Source organism: Salarias fasciatus, chromosome 8 (genome assembly GCF_902148845.1).
Source record: "Salarias fasciatus chromosome 8, fSalaFa1.1, whole genome shotgun sequence".
In the NCBI taxonomy this organism is placed as follows: domain Eukaryota; kingdom Metazoa; phylum Chordata; class Actinopteri; order Blenniiformes; family Blenniidae; genus Salarias; species Salarias fasciatus.
Window position 1 is genome coordinate 8,093,852 of NC_043752.1, and position 16,407 is coordinate 8,110,258.

Sequence of the window (16,407 nt, forward strand, 5' to 3'; positions counted from 1 at the left end):
TTTTTACAGATAAAAGCAGCAGTGACCTTACATAATGTTGAGTATATGTTGGGAACAGGTCGGTTTTATTACTGTAAAAGAATCAAACTTCCTGGATCTAGTGGAAAATGTATTGCTCCATTATCAGCACAAAATCTACACTTATTCAATCTATTCTTAAATGCCTTTGATATACTATATATTTATTTATTTATGCTTTTATACTTTCTTTTTATATTTTTGATTTTTTTATCTACATTCTTCGATTCACACTTTTTTTTATTCGTACATTTATTTATGTAATGTATTTTTTATGCCTTTATTTATTTATATTTTCAAAATAATAATTATTTATTTTATTGTGTATTATTTGTTATTATGTGGATATTTATTTGTGTACATTTTTGTGTAATATTATTTTTATTTGCTTTCCTTTGAGCGGGTCTGACTTAAGTGCCCGCCCCGGACGTGACGTCATATTTAGCAGCCAGGTCCAATGGTGGCTATTTAGCAGCCCTGGGACAAACACACCAAAAACTTCATAAATAACTCGTTTTCAAGACAGATAAACATGTCTACTGCCATGAATTTCGGGTCAAAGACCTTCAAACCTCGAGCTCCGGATAAAGGCTCTTTTCCTTTGGATCATTTCGGTGAGTTACAGCTCAAACTATGAAGGTTTCATCGTTCAATAACACTCACGTCTCCGTAAAGGACACACTCGGTTTGCATTGTCTATTTAATCCATTTTAATACAAGTAGTTATTCGCCAATAACTAAATTGGTAGCTCAAATAATAAGTCGTGATTCGGGCATAATAGGAATAGAGATATTTTTACACTCACGCTTCTTGAACTGTGACGCATCGTGGCCGCCATATTGGATGAGGACTCCCCCTTCAGTGTATTCTCTCCTACAGTATAACATGAGATAGTCTCTTGCTATTATCTGCAATGAATCTGATGATCTGGGATTCTTACCAACAAATGTACCTACGGATTACGCACTGTATATGACATTGTACATTATTTTAATCAACATATTATTTTTCAGGGGAATGTAAAGCCTTCAAGGAGAAGTTCATGAAATGTCTGAGAGAAAACAGCTTCGACAACTCAAGGTGTCGACTGCAATCCAAAGACTACCTGGAATGCCGAATGGACCAGTAAGAAGCTCGTATAGAGACTCAGGATTTTTATTCTTTAGAAAAATGAAAGTAGTTCATGTGATATTTGCTTGTCTTTGCAGTCAGTTGATGACCAGAGAGCCAATGGAGAAACTGGGCTTCAAGGACCTGATGGATCCACCTCCCAGCCAGGCCGACAAAGACTCTAAACCCTGATTTCCACTCAGTAAAGACACCAAACTCGACAATGTTGGCTTTGTAGAAGAACGAAGGGGGAAAAGATTCAAAGATCTCTGGCCTTAGATGTTTGCAGAGGCACATCTGATAATGTAAATATCATGAGAAAAGTTTAATATATATATTTAAAACAAATGCTTTTACATTGTGAATAAATCTTTTTTTATTTAAAAGTATTGTGTTGATTTTGCATGCAATATATTTGATACATCATTGTTCATCCAAAAAAACACATATATATTAAACTTTGCATTCACACAGATCTCAAATTAGTGTCCAGCATTTTAAAGGAGCTAAATAGTTGAAAAAAGTACAAATCAAATGGGAAATTGTTTCTGTACATTTTCTTTTGCTGTGGAGATGTATGAAATACTGTGAAGTAAGGCATTTACTAAATTCTTCAATCTTAAAGGGATACTTCAACATTTTGGCAAATTGGCCCATTTAGCGCAATTCCTTAGTCATTTCGAACAGCATACTTTATTTGTGAGGGCGAGCTGTTTATTCAGAGGTGAGTCGGGGAAGGTTTTCAGGACGGACATAATGGAAGTGGGTGGTATTTTTGTTTCCCCTCGTCAAACTCATCAAATACACAATCCAACAACCCCAAAACACTTTGGTGAACATGTTATAATCCGCACATTCACTACGCTGTGAAACACCAACAAATAATATTGTAGCGTTACAACACTGAAGCAAATACTGGGAACTGCTTTTTCTTTTGAAATCACTACAGCCAGACGCCATATTTAGTAAGTAGTTCCGTCTTAGCAATTTTCGTAAAAACAATTCAATCTCGTAATTTTGCATTAATATTTCACAGCGTAGTGAATGTGTGGATTATAACGTGTCCACCAAAGTGTTTTGGGGTTGTTGGATTGTGTATTTGATGAGTTTGACGAGGGGAAGCAAAAATACCGCCCACATCCATTATGTCCGTTCCGAAAACCTTCCCCGACTCAACTCTGGATGCTTCATTTGCTTTGATCAAAAGTCTGATGGAGTAATGACACTGAAATATGTGTATACTATAAAATATGAGTATTTTAGTTATATGTGATATTTGAAGGGTAAGTGAGGTCCAGATGTTTCAGTCTTTTACAGGATTTGGCAACAGATTCCATTCTGTGGAAAGAAACGTGAGAGATTAGTTTCATTATTATCACACATAAAGTACTTAAGTATTTAGATTTGAAGACACTTCTGTCTTTTTCTTGCAAAATTTTAACTGATTACAACATGATGAAAACATTTGTCATTTCACATCATTTGTTTTGATACTTTGCAAAATGCAATAAAATGCTTAGTTTCTATGGCTGAATAACAGAATGCAAATCGTGAAATACAAAAATGGTGAATGGTAAAAATGCTGCTTCCTAAATGTAAGTTTTTTCCAGAATTACATCGATAGTCTTGTTTAAAGTAGTTCAAAATGAACAAGATCCTTATTAACAACAGAGGAAAACACATTAAATCAAACTTTATAATGCACTTTTCATATAAAAAAACTACACAAAGTCCTTTACTGCATTTAAAATGAAAATCAATATGTAATAAAATTTAAAAACAAATGCATTTTGCCAGCGAAGCCATACAAAATAGTATACTTGTGTTGTATTTGTGTGCTGTACTTTTAGGTAAATCAAAAATTCAAGGAGGGAAAGCCATCCAAACCTCAAATATTTGATATTGTGGAAGTTATAAAAGAGTGGAAACAAAAAGACATAATTAATCATAAGAATAGCATTGCTGCACTTTTAACAGTGAAAAGTTTAATTCTGTTTACATTTTGCAATCGCTGAAAGCGCCTTCGGAGCCACTTTGCTGCCGGGTCCACGCAGTGTATCTTCTGGCTGGCTGTGACCAATCTGGAAGTTTTCGCATGGAAACGTCGACGTGATTACAAAGAAACGTCTTTTTTTGTGACAGGGATGTTTAGAGTTTATTTCCTCACATGAAAGCGTGGACTCTGCAGTTTGGAAAGGAATTTTCGTTTTGTTCGAAACAGAAATTGACCCGTTCTTGGAAGGGTCTGGCAGAAACACTGGAACAGCAGGAGGGAGCCATCGGTTTGTGACTCTTGGGCGAAGGCCGATAACACTGAGGTCGTCCTGAAAGACACACGATGCCGCTGGCAAGAATGAATCTCATCAACCTATGCAACTAAACTTTGGAAAATGCCTTTTTTTTTTTTTTCCTCACAGAACATCAATCTGAAAAGCAATCAGTCAGTTCTGCACAGGTAACAACATATAGCTTTAAACATGCAGACAATAAAACTGAAACTGTTGCTTCCAAACCGCTGGAAACATTCCTCAGTATGTTTGGCATGAAGAAATATTCACTCTCCTCTCACAGCTGTCTGCAGATTTTCTGGTTTTGACACATTTTGCTCATGCTGTAAACATCACCGTCATCACTTTTCATTTCTACAGGGTGCAACACCGAGGTGGATGCAACTGCAAATGATTGACTTTATGCATGAAATGAGAAGAAGAAAACCGAACCATCATCATTAAACTTGGTGCTACTCACCTCCGTGAAGGAGCATTAGGAGGATGGCGAAATGTAGGAGACGCATTCTGGTTCCTGGTTTGGCTCCGTTCAGGAGAGACATGGCAGAGAATGAAGATCTTCAATGTTGCGTTGTAGGGAGCAGAGGCAAAGTGTGTGTGCTCCTCTGCAGAGGCAGCTGCACAGCTGGAAGCCAGATTGCATAAACACATCTGGTTTGGCTATAAATAGTGTGCTCCTGCCCCCAAATCCTACAAATCCACTGATATTTAACAAGTTTTTATGTGTCTGGTTGTTTAAACTGCATGTCATCTGTGTATTGCAAATACCACTGACTGTTAACATGGAGCCACTGTAAATAAACATGTTATTTTATGCTAAAACACCAGTCTTTTTTTTTTGACTTATGGCTAAAGAAAGAAAACATCAACAAAAAAGCTGAACAGAGATAAAACTGCAAAGAATTTCGAAAATGGCACAACAGCTGAAACATAAACTAGCTAACAGTTTAGAAAACGAATCGAAAAGATTAAAAATGCATTAAAACCGTGAAATCGTTATAGTTGTCTACTCCAGATACAAAATATTTACCGCCAGTAAAGTCAATAAATATATATTTCAGACTTTTAAACACAGACTTTAGTGTACTGTTGACCGAAAGCAAAAATTATAAGCATCAAAATCATTGTTCTGCTTGAACAAGTTGCTTTTCACAAACAGGTATTTTTCTCTGTTTTTGGTCAGAGGGGTGTATTTGGTGAAACAACCTATGTTCTACTGCAAATAATGAAATAAGGGAAACATGTTGAAGCAAACTTTTTATTCCGGATTAAATAGTAAAGTCTAAAGGGAAGTTAGGCATTTCGGAAAAGGAAGATTTTTATTAAATGACTCTTAGTGTTGTTAGCTTAGCACTGCAAGTTCACTGGCATACGGTTAAGGTTAACCCAAACCCCAAGCCAACAGCAATATTGGGTTCAAGCTGTCTTAAATGGGTAATGGCAATACATTTGGTGATCTCTTCAAGAATCATAGTTGATACACAAACAGCAACAAGACACAACGTTTCAATAGTTGGAAAAATGGCACAAGACCACAAGCACACTAAGAGGACAGTATTTCTGAAAAAAATCATAACCAGAGAGTGAAAATACTGATATCCGGTTTTCCAAACTATTAACTTCAAGTGTGAGGATTTCCTCTTCATCCTGATTGCGGACTCTATCCCAGTATTTCACAATGTATTCCCTCCTGTTAGGAAAAATAGTAAACATTTCTATGTGAGAAGAGTATGAAACCTCCGTGACGACAAAGAGCCTCAGCAAGTCTTCACAAACATTTCCTTTTTTACTCATTCTAATTGTGAATGTTTAAACTACGGCATGTAACTCACTTGCGCCAGTTCCTCGAGCTTTCCAGAAAGCCAATCCGCAGACGGGTCCACACAGTAGGTCTTGTTGCTGGTGGTTATCAAACTAAGGAGAAAGAACAAGTAAGAAACGAGCCAAGTCGTATGCATTCATGTATAATAAGCCACAAGTGCAGCTTCAGTTGAAATAATTTTCCTTCACTGAACTGGTACAATAGCATCTGGACTATAAGTCTGTCAAATAATATTTCACTGATGTAATAGATACATTTATTTTCCTCTGTCCAGAACTGTCTCTTTTGTTGATAAAGTGTTCTCCATCAGCTTTTGTTCCACAACTGAAGAAATGAAATACTTACATGTATGCATGAATTTTACAGTTTGGAAATCGATCCTTCTCTTGTTTGAAGCAAGTCTTCACAGGTTCCTGAACGGGGAACTCGGAGGACTCCGTGCAGCAGGTGGGGCTTACACCTCCCGAAATCAGAACATCCTTGCTCTTGCTCTGAATCCCTTTAAAATGGAAAGAAAACTGGCTGCAAGAGGGAACTCATGACATTCATTCTGAACTATTCACAATAAGTCAGAGTCAGACTTACCGTGCACTGGAAGGAAGAGAAGAAGAGTCACCCAGAGGAGGGAAGATCCAAAGTGTCTGAAGAACGACATCTCAGTGCAGGAAGCAGAGACCTTGTGGAAGGTAAAGTCACTTTCCAGAGACAGACGGTAAACCGGTCAGGATCAGCTTTAAAAGGCAGCACCCGTCTCTGATTGAGAAAGATCGGCGTCACACGACATATCGGAAGATGACGCTTTCGGTGGAATTATGAGAAATCAAACCGCAACACTCCCTAAAATCCAAATATGACTTCATTGTCGCACGGCAAGGTGAACAAGGTTCAGAGTCAAAAACAGGTTTATTTGAGCTGGTTTGGGGGGGGGGGCACAGTCAGATGTTCCTGACGCATCACTGACTACTCTATGAGGGGACGTACAAGACATAATTCTTTCTGGCCCTCTCACACACATACTCACCACTCACATATGTACAGTATATTTTCTCTCTCCCATTCATACATTGTCTTTTTCCACACAAACGGGAAGATTATACATGCGTGTCAGCGAGTACAGTGGAAAAGGAAGTAGCATACGGGAAAAGGAAGTTCATCATTTATTCCACTGTGATTGGCTGAGAAGCTCAATAAACACTGGCATATATATTCCTCACGAAGAAAAAACGCGAACAATAATCGAAAATTCTGACCAAACACACACCAAGTAGATACAGAAGCCCACAAATTCATCCAGAATTTAATTTTTTTTTTCATCATTGGTCGTGATTTTCTGAGTGAGGAAAATATATGCCTGTTATTCTTGAAAGAATTAAGAGTTTGTGCTTTGCATCGAGGAAGTGAAATGTTCAGTTTAATTCCTTCCAGCAAATTCCGAGACTGTTGCGCTAACTGTTGGCATGTCTATGGATTTTTCCATAGATATTAGCCTCAAGCTACCGGAATTTTTTTGATTTTTATTTTCATTCTTTATCTAAGGCGTCACATCCGTATGGAAAGCATAATTCAGCCTTTACATGATGACACAGTGGCTGAAGAACACTGCCCTAATCCTCCAGTTGGGCCTTGTGTAGTGTTAGCGTTGGCCGATTGTCCTGCTGAAGTAACCTGACATGATTCCAAATAGGACACGCCAACTTGAGCTTCTCAGCCAATCACAGCACAGTAAATGATGGACTCCCTTTTCCCACTAAACTCGCACGCACACGACTTACTAACAGACGACGCTTTCGCTGGAATTATGAAAAATCAAACCGCAACACTCCCAAACATGACTTTAATTGTCACACGGCAAGGTGGACAGTACACTTGGTCACAGTCAAAAAACAGGTTTATTCAGTCTGATAAACAAGGATTCTCACTCCTGTCATGTATCAGAGTCACAAATAAAGGAGACATTGGGAGAGGGGGACAGGTCACATGTTCCTGATGCATCACTGACGTGTTCTCGAACGTTGTGCAAACGGGGTCTAGTTCATTCCTGAAAATCTGTATTAAAATGACAATAAACATCCAGGTCCTGCCAGAAAGATCTGAATCGACAATGTGAGATTTTGTTAAAAAACAAACGCCAGGTTCAACCGACAGCTAGAAGCAAACACACTTTAACAGTCGTTTCCCATCATTTAGCAGGCATAGCAGCAGCTGTAGATGCAAACAGTGAAGCTGGTGTCAAATTACCCACTTTGATAAAGAAACTGGAGGTAGATCTGCCAGTTTCACACAGATGAGCTGAAGAACTGCTTATAAAGTAAAAGATAATATTTTGGGGGAATTGCAGAAGTGAGAAACTGTTGTTGGTCTGTACTTACTGGTTATTATGAGGCTTCGATGGAAAATTCATGGTGCTTTAGCCGAAGTGATAATTCACACTTTTTAAAATGCAAGTTCATGTAAAAAGTTTCCGGCTTCTTTTTTTTCCCTCAGAGTTTTTATTTACAATATAAAATGACCTGCTCTGTAAAAACCTCAATTGCAATGTATTGTAGTAATGATTTATTCATCTATTTGTTTTTAACACACACTGATACAAAAGTCTGAAATGTATCTCCAAAAATTCAGCGTCACTCCAGCTTTCAGCCCTTTGCTTGTCAGGAAAATGAGTTTTCAGGATGCAGATCATGTTTTTTCAGTAACATCTTAACTTTCTGTCTAAAATTAGGTTTAAAAAAAAAAAAGTCTCCCTTGAGGTTGAAAAAGCACTCGTTTTTCACCATGTGCAGGAACTTTTACTTCCTACTGAAAATAAGATTTTCTTTGTTTGTTTTCAAACCACAGTGTAGGACATAAACAGACTGAGTAGAAGAGAAATCTCAGAGGAAATGCTCCAGTATAACATCTGGATCTGGGCCAATATTAGCTAAAGGTGCCCACTGGGTAAAATAAAACTCACACAAAGTTGAATTAACCTTAAACATTAACATCTGCTATAACATTTGCCGTCCATTCAAGTCTCAAATCTTCTGGTTGGAACAAAATGGCTATGTGTGACCGTTGAATGTATTTCCTGTTCGCGCTGAACAGGAGCGACGGGTATTTCATATCACTTCACCAGGGGACATGACAGAAGAGCGGGATGAGAAGAGGAGGGGGAGGAGGAGGAAGGTTCTGCCGTCGACTAGCGGGAGGAGTTGGAGCTGGAGCGGGACCGGTGTCGGCGGCGGCCGGGGGATCGGGACCGGCGCCGGACCGGAGAGCGCCGGCGAGGCGAGCGAGACCTGAGAGACAAAAAAAACAACAGATTGATTGACAGCATCTGGCGAGTTACTCCTTTACTTCCCCATACTGAAAGGTCAAAACAATGATGGCAATCCTGGACTGAACTTGGCTCGTTACCTCCTCCTCATTCGGGGCGGGGTGCGCCGCCACATCGGGGGCGGGGGAGGCATGCGGCGGGGGGGAGACAGCCTGCGAGGCATCGGGCGCACGGTGGGAGCGAGCACTGCCGTGACCGTGATCTCCTGCCCGTCAATCTGACCTGAAACACAGGAGCGCCGCCTCATCTCCGGTTTTTAACCGTACGTTCTCCACGCCCTGCGGTCTCCGCGTTCTACCTCCGCCCATGTGCTTCAGGGCCTTCTCCGCCTCCTCGGGGGTCTCGTACTCCACGTAGGCGTAGCCTTTGGACAGGTGGGGATGCAGGCGGTTCACGGGCATGTCGATCATCTTGATCTTGCCGTAGGTGGAGAAAATCTCCTGGATGTGCTCCTTCAGATGGAAATAAAAGAACAAAACTGCACTTCTTCAGCTTATTCTATCAAAATGGAAGTAATTTCCATAAAAATCTTTCAAAACAAAGAATATCTTGAAAATCCAACAATGCTGAAATCATCAACACCACTATACAGACAGAGTTGTTCACTATATGATGAAGCATTCACCTTGATGACATTCCTGGTGAGGCGGCCCAGGTACACCTTGGTAGGTTTCGGTGGGGGACTCCTTCGCCGCCGCTCTCTGTCATCCTTCTTTGCTGACTTTGACCTGCAAACGTAAGTTTAATCACGTCATTATCGACAGCAAAGCTCTCATCTCCAACGCATCGAATGGACACCCGCTTGCTTTCGTACTTGGAGCGCGAGCGCCGTCTGTTGTTGTGGCGCTGGCGGCTGGGGCTCGGCGAGGAGGAGGAGGATGAGGACGAGGACGAGCGGGAGCTGGAGGAGCCGGAGTGGCTGGAGCCCGACGAGCTGGAGCCGCTGGAGGAGCCGGAGCTGGAACCCGAGCTGCTGCTGGAGCTGGAGCTGCAGACGAGAGGAGACGGCATGGAGCCTGAGCTGCAGCACTAAAACTTATTATACAACTGTGATGAAACACAGCATTTGTTTTGCAGCAGCGGTGTTGAATAACTGAAAATACCCAAAAAGCAACTGAGTTTAAAGTTCTGAATGAATCATGCATTGGGATCATTCCAATCCATTCAGTTCCTGTTAATGATTCATCGTGGACTCTTTGTTCCACAAAGAGAGTAAATGAGTAAACTTCAGTCAGGATTCTTGAGTTACTACAAGTTTAAGTTTTAGTTTTCTTTTTCGGCTAAATCAGAAGGAAATTGTCCCTGGAAAAGGCATCCCAGCATCCCACTATTGACATTGACATTGTCATTCCACCTGCTGCTCCCGCTGGAGGCGCTGCGTCTGGTGCGGTTCTTGTCCCGGCCCCGATCTTTGTCGGCGCCCTCCTTCGTGGACCCCGACTTGTCTTTCGTCCGCTGCTTGCTCTTGTCGTCGTCCTTCTTCTTTGCAGGAGAAAGCGTCCTGAGGAGCAGTGAAAAAGCCAATCAACGTCTTTTACAGAAATAAACACGCATGGATGAAATCGAATTGAACGGCACAGGTGTAAAAAATTAAGTATAATCTATTTTTTAATGGGAAGGATGAGCAAATAATAGTGTGACGGCTCGATTTAAAAGAAGTGAGCATGTGTAAGCTGCAGAAACATGAATTTAATGAATGCACAACTACTCGTGCCATCACTGTGTCAGGGAAATTCCTCATAAAACCTCAAGAGAAAACAAATACACAGAGATCAGACTGAGAGCAAATGAAAGGCTTAAGGGAATTTAATTCTGAATCTCGCAGCAAGAGAGACATGTCCCATCACACCCTAGTCTTCAGGCTGTCCAGTCACATCACATTTTAATTTATTTATTTAGTTTTTTACCAGCAAGGAATTGGTATTCTAGCACAAAAAGTTGCTCCCAAAACTCAAGGGAAAAAAACAAACAAATGGAAGAGCACCACATCTGAGCTATAACAAAGTGAACTTGAATGATCTCAGAGCATTTAAAATAATTTATACGGTCTTGAAGGGTTACAGATTAACAGAGTTGGACATTTTCCACCAGCATTCCTTCCTGGCTTTTGGGAGCTCTGTTGCTTTTGGCCTGGCTGATGCACTCGACTTCTTCATATTTTTGGAGAATAATTTTCTGCCCCTCCATGTTCTCCGTTGCTCTGCAGGGTTTGTGATTGGTCAGCTGCTGTAAACCATGCCCCTTTACTGTCAACTCGGTCTGGTCACCACTGGAAAAACCACAAGTCAATACCCAGGCTTCGTAGTACCAGTTATGAAGGATGGAACATATTTAGGTAAGTAAACCCAGGTATCTGAGAGATTATCTCGGGTATTTTAATCCCGCTTCAAAGATAACCTGCAGCTGTCCAACAGAATTTTTCAAATCAATGTTTTACTGAAACCTGTAAACACAACTTGTATCCAGTCTACTGACAATAAATGCATGAACAAGTTTCACTGAATCTTGTTCGGTCAGAAATCCTTTAATTCTTACAATGCTTTTTTCAGATGGCAGTGAGCTGATTATTGTTTTCACGTAGTGTTCTTTCCTCTTCAGCCTTTTACTCTTTTTTTCTGGTGTTAAGTTGTTCAAACTTCTGACACATCAACTCATTCATTTAATTTATAGCGTGCTCCAAAAGACAAGTGCTTTGGAAGACTGCCAGCCCAAGAAATACACTCGATCAATCCGATAAACACTAGCCAGTAAATTAAATGAAGTACATTTCTGTCCATCTATAAAACCAGGTTTAGTAAGAAAATATGCAGAAAACTCGATGTAGCTCTTGATCATTTGCAGAAAGGCATCATTTTCATCCTTCAGGCCTACTGCAAGCTGCACGCCAACAAATACGCGTCTTAGTGCTCATACTGACACGTGCACGCTAAAAACACACATTATATTACTTAGAACTAATGACATAAATGGATAAAATTGTGAATAGGGTCTTATTTACTCACATTTTTCTGTTTTCACCTATATCAGCGTCTGCGACAGTCGGCGGTAGATGACGTCATTACGTTAACCTCGATGGTGAGCCAATCAGCGCAGACGCTAAGAAAACGTGACGTGACATAACTTAAATCCCTCAGTAAAAGCTTACAGGCAAGGTAACCTTTCTAAATGAGCTAAACATTGTCCTCCATAAAGCGGATTTTTGAATATGAGTTATTAAAATGCTACAAAAGTTTTCTCAAGGCATAAATATTGTGAGTTTTGTTTGTATTTTGATGTGAAGCTTGACAGGAAGTTGCCTGACAGGTAATCCTCAGGGTTTAGTAGTTAACCATCCCGCCGGCATTATTAGAAATCAGTTTTCATTCGTTTAATTTCAAGGGTATTTATAACGGTCTTATATCAGGACGGAATGAAAAATACTCCATGCCATATTTTAGCAAGCAACGCAACCAAGGCTGGTATTTAGGTAGTCTGACTGACTGAAGGAGGTGCGTTTGTTTGTGTCTCCTGGAACAGCCGGCTTCCAGATGAAGTCCACTGCAGACACAGAGCCAGAGGAACTGAGACGACCCTCGGGCAGTGCCAGGACTCTCGCTCTCACTGTCGTCTCTGCTGCCATCGGAGGGACCTTCCAGTACGGCTACAACATCTCAATCATCAACGCCCCCACCAGCTACATCCAGGTTTTCATCAATGACACCTACACGCAGCGCTGGGACTCGGGCTTGGATTCCCCTCAGGTGACCCTGGTCTGGACTCTGATCGTGTCAGCCTTTTCTTTAGGTGGACTCTTAGGAGCCCTCCTTGCGGGACCGATGGCGGTCCATTTTGGCAGAAAGAAGTCTCTTCTCTACAACAATGTCTTCCTCTTCGTCGCTACAGTGCTGGTGCTCACATGCAGAATGGCAAAATCATTTGAGATGATTATTGCCGCTCGTTTCTTTGTGGGGATAAACTCTGGAGTCAGCATGAACATCCAGCCAATGTACTTTGGGGAAAGTGCTCCGAAACAGCTGCGGGGAGCTGTGGCTTTTTCCTCGGCCGTTTTCACCGCCTTTGGGATCTTCTTAGGTCAAGTCGTGGGGCTCACTGAAGTGCTCGGAGCAGAACCTCTGTGGCCCTACTTGCTGGCGAGTAATGCTTTGCCGGGGTTGATCCAGCTGGTTACCCTCCCCTGGTTCCCTGAAAGCCCGAGATACCTCCTCATCGACAAGGGAGACAAGGACGCGTGTGTCAAGGCGCTCCAGAGGCTGCGTGGTGGACACGCCCCCGACCTGGAAATGGAGGAGATGCTTCAAGAGCAGCAGATGTCTGCATCCTTAAAATCTGGATCTGCAGCTCCTGCCAAGACACCATGGTCCCTCTTTAAAGATCGCGATCTAAGATCCCAGCTGAGGACCGTCATGGCTGCCAGTAGCGCCATGATGCTCTGCGGTAACGACTCCATCTACTTCTATGCCTCGTACATCTTCCTTGAGGCGGGGATCCCGCCGGAGAAGGTTCAGTACGTCACCATCGGAACTGGGGCATCTGAGTTCACCGCCTCAATTCTGAGTAACATCCTGATCGAACGCGTCGGGCGCAGGTACCTTCTCATCGGAGGGTACAGTCTGATGTCCTGCTGGAGCGTGGTCTTCACTGTCGCCCTCATCCTGCAGAGTCGAGGGGTGGCGGGCATGGCGTACCTCAGCATGGCGTGCGTGTTTGTGTACATCCTGAGCTTCGGCCTGGGTCCTGCCGGAGTGACGGGCATCTTGCCAGCGGAGATCTTTGACCAGGCGGCTCGGCCGGCGGCGTACATGATCGCCGGGTCAATGATGTGGATGAGTCTGTTCTTGGTGGGGATGCTGTTCCCGTTCATCGTCAACAACCTGGGAAACTTCTGCTTCCTGCCATTCCTGGTCGTGTGCTTGGTGTCGGCCGTGTTCTTGGGGCTCACCATGCCGGAGACGAAAGGCAAGACGCTGGCTGAGATCACTGCGGAGTTTGATCGTAAAAATGGAAAGAAAAGGGAGGAAACTGAAGACCTGCAGGCAGAAGAGTCTCTGACGAACCACTACCAGCTGGGTAAAGCCTGCTCATTCACTTCTTTACCAAATGATCCCGAGCCGGAGGCTAAAATTGAAGACTGAAAAAGCAACAAGTGTCTCTGTTTCTTTGCACCTTTATTGTTGATTCAATCATTCTGTGGATGAAAATTGTTTGATTTATTAGTCAATAATTATTTATTTTGAAATGGTCTTTTGAAGGCTTTAAACCTATAAAACGGGACTGTTAGAATCAGAAAATCCTTTTAGAGTGAACGTGCTCGTAACTTATTACTTTTTTATCCGGAAAGCTTTGTTTATTTATTTGACATGCAGTATGAATAGACTGTGTTGGCGTGCTGTCAATGGGCCTCATCACTTCAACGCCAAAGCAAGAAGATCAAATGTATACAAGCAAGCTCGACGAAAGTCAATTAAAAACACACACTTATAGAATATCTATAGTCTAAGTATTTAAGATGTTTTTACTGCCTTAATTCGGGTAGAACGTTCCCTCGACTCAGGGAACTGATGTTTTCTACCCAGCTTCCACGTCCAGGACTCGCATGTCCTGATCTGCAGCTGAACTGATTGAAAAGTTTGTTTTGTTCAACCACATGGAGTCAAAAGCGCCATCTCTTCCTTCATCAGTTCATTTGTTTGAATCGCTGTGTGACTTTGGTGAAATGACACACACTAAGATCACAATAGGCCTGGACAATTGTGCAGTCTTGTGATTACTGTGTGATTTGAGATACTGTATATTTTTGTATCTCAGTAAATTTGCGATATATTATGCAGCCCTTCGTGACGCGTTAAAGCAAATTACCTGATGATCGAAGACGATGAAGAGCATAGGCACGTGTTGCTGCTAAGTACGGTGCTAAGTGTATCTGATATAACTTCACAGCGAATCACCCGGACGGTAACTTTCACTGTATTGTGTGTGATCCACCAAACATAGCGGGCATTCTGACAGCCAACTTGAATGTAATCCTCTCCGCAGCTTCGTCCCATCAGTCGTTAAAATGCTGTAAAGAGACGGGCGAAAAGCGAATGAGATCGTCATTGGAAGTGATTGCACTGAATGACCTTGATATGCTGTACAAATGTGACGAAAGCTTTGTAAGCTGATGCACCTTGCTCGTGATTGCCAATGAAGTTGATGTTCATTTTCATTATTTTCAGTGTCTTTATGCATGAACTGCACTGCGTGTACAACCAAAGTGAGACTGGATGCTGTTTGCGTGACCTTTTCACCATCTGGATACCAAAAATCCTCAATTCCATGTGTGATCTGCTCCTCAGAAAGTCCAATAGATGTCACCATTTCCCTTGGTTTGCTCTAAACTCTGTTGAGCGGCACACAGCCCAGCGGCTCCAGAGTGAATCAGACATGAGCAGCCAGGCGATGGGGGCTCTGTGGATTCGGCAGCTGGCAGTTCACAACCCTTTCCCAGTCTTCTGTTGACCATCTGTCCCAGCTTCTGCAGAGCCTGTGCGGCTTCCTGTGTCCCGATGAATCAGATATTCCTCAAATGCACTAAATAACTGCACTGTATTTGCATGTAGCAGGTCCTGTGGCACGAATGGAGTGAACCTGCTGTGGACGAATGACGCTGCATTTCCACTGCACCTTGTGACAATCCTCCGTTACCGTATGAAAAAAGGAAAAAAAGAAAAAAAAAAAAGTCTTGCTGTATGACTCTCAGGCCAGAATAAGTACTTTGATTTAATATGAAGATTTATTTTCTGTGGATGTGGAAAACCAAAAAGATTTTATTTATTTAATTACACCTGTTCAATGCAAAACTAATAAAAACGTACGACCTCACAGCCACGTCTTCGGGGTGATTTTTGTTTGATGGATTCCACCCGTCGCGGACGACTCCTCATTTTAATTACACTTAACGACATTACTTTGGCTCCTTTCGCTCCCAGCCTCTTCAGACCAACAGCTTGTACTGCTGGCTCTTTATTTATGGAACCAGAGACAGAATTACAACATGTCACTTTGAAAAAGTGCGTTTTCACTGGACTGATTGCTGCGTCAGACGGGCAGGAAAAAGAGGAGTTTGGATGTAGTGTAATCCCTGACAAGTTGGATTTGTATTTTTAATCCTGTTAGGAAAACAGAACTCTTTTTGTGCTTCAGTTCCAGAATCCAGTGGTTATTTCCTGCAAAGCTTTCAGAGGAAAGAAATTTTTAACTGTCTGAGATCCGAGCTAATTTTGAGAGATAGAAAAGACAAAGTGTATCAGTAGAGTCAACAGGAACCAGGTAATCCAGGCACACCGTGTGTTTCCGATGGTTAATGATTGTGGGGGGGTTTGTGAGTTTCCTCAGGTCTCCGGTGTAAGCCCTCTGAAGGACGTCCATGGCAGATCGCTCGGTGACTCACTGCACTAACCAGGAAAAAAAAAGGAAAAACGCAAATTACATTTGGTGCATGTGTGTGTGTGTGTGTGTGTGTGTGTCTTTTTTCCAATTATCTTTCTGAGTTGTGGTTAAAATTCAGAGCCTTGAGGGAAGTCTCAGCCGGGGAGTTACACACATCATTTGGCTCTTCTTATTTTGAGATTACCTCTGAAAGATGAGTTGAAGAAGGAACTGATGGTGAGTGTATCTCTTCACACTGGTTGGTAGGTTAAATTAAAATCCTTCAACAGATCCTGTTTTCAGCTTTCCTGTCTGTGTCGCTGCACCCTTGTTAATATTAACAGCGACAGGGTTACCATCATTTCTGGATTATCAATTGTACTTGTTTTATTAGGTGATTGACCGGTTAAACAACTTAAGTCACAAATTATAAAATCAAAATATACTA

General features: G+C 41.9%; 2 protein-coding genes and 1 pseudogene across 2 annotated transcripts; 2 read left to right on the forward strand and 1 right to left on the reverse strand.

The window, feature by feature from the left end:
* The first annotated feature begins 442 nt into the window (after positions 1-442).
* On the forward strand, positions 443-1,518 carry cox19 (cytochrome c oxidase assembly factor COX19). Its single transcript, XM_030098463.1, has 3 exons — positions 443-632; positions 1,033-1,144; positions 1,228-1,518. Exons 1-3 carry the CDS (start codon positions 551-553, stop codon positions 1,319-1,321), a joined length of 288 nt encoding a protein of 95 aa, XP_029954323.1. The 5' UTR covers positions 443-550; the 3' UTR covers positions 1,322-1,518.
* A 5,591-nt stretch (positions 1,519-7,109) lies between these two features.
* LOC115393187 (RNA-binding protein with serine-rich domain 1-like) lies at positions 7,110-11,605 on the reverse strand. Its single transcript, XM_030098047.1, has 7 exons — positions 11,555-11,605; positions 9,907-10,053; positions 9,367-9,540; positions 9,178-9,280; positions 8,851-9,004; positions 8,633-8,774; positions 7,110-8,514 (listed from the first exon to the last, which is right to left on the reverse strand). Coding segments are annotated over exons 1-7 (822 nt in total). The 5' UTR covers positions 11,557-11,605; the 3' UTR covers positions 7,110-8,414.
* Positions 11,606-11,692: 87 nt separating this feature from the next.
* LOC115393855 (solute carrier family 2, facilitated glucose transporter member 11 pseudogene) lies at positions 11,693-15,397 on the forward strand (annotated as a pseudogene).
* Positions 15,398-16,407: the final 1,010 nt, after the last annotated feature.

Excerpts from the sequence above, each read along its gene's own strand:
- cox19 (XM_030098463.1), top strand. The coding sequence starts at position 551 with ATGTCTACTGCCATGAATTTCGGGTCAAAGACCTTCAAACCTCGAGCT. Across the intron at positions 633-1,032 it reads TTTTCCTTTGGATCATTTCG|GGGAATGTAAAGCCTTCAAG; the intron begins GTGAGTTACAGC and ends ATTATTTTTCAG. Across the intron at positions 1,145-1,227 it reads CTGGAATGCCGAATGGACCA|TCAGTTGATGACCAGAGAGC; the intron begins GTAAGAAGCTCG and ends TTGTCTTTGCAG.
- LOC115393187 (XM_030098047.1), bottom strand. Across the intron at positions 9,281-9,366 it reads AGACGGCGCTCGCGCTCCAA|GTCAAAGTCAGCAAAGAAGG; the intron begins GTACGAAAGCAA and ends TTACGTTTGCAG. Across the intron at positions 9,005-9,177 it reads TCACCAGGAATGTCATCAAG|GAGCACATCCAGGAGATTTT; the intron begins GTGAATGCTTCA and ends TTCCATCTGAAG.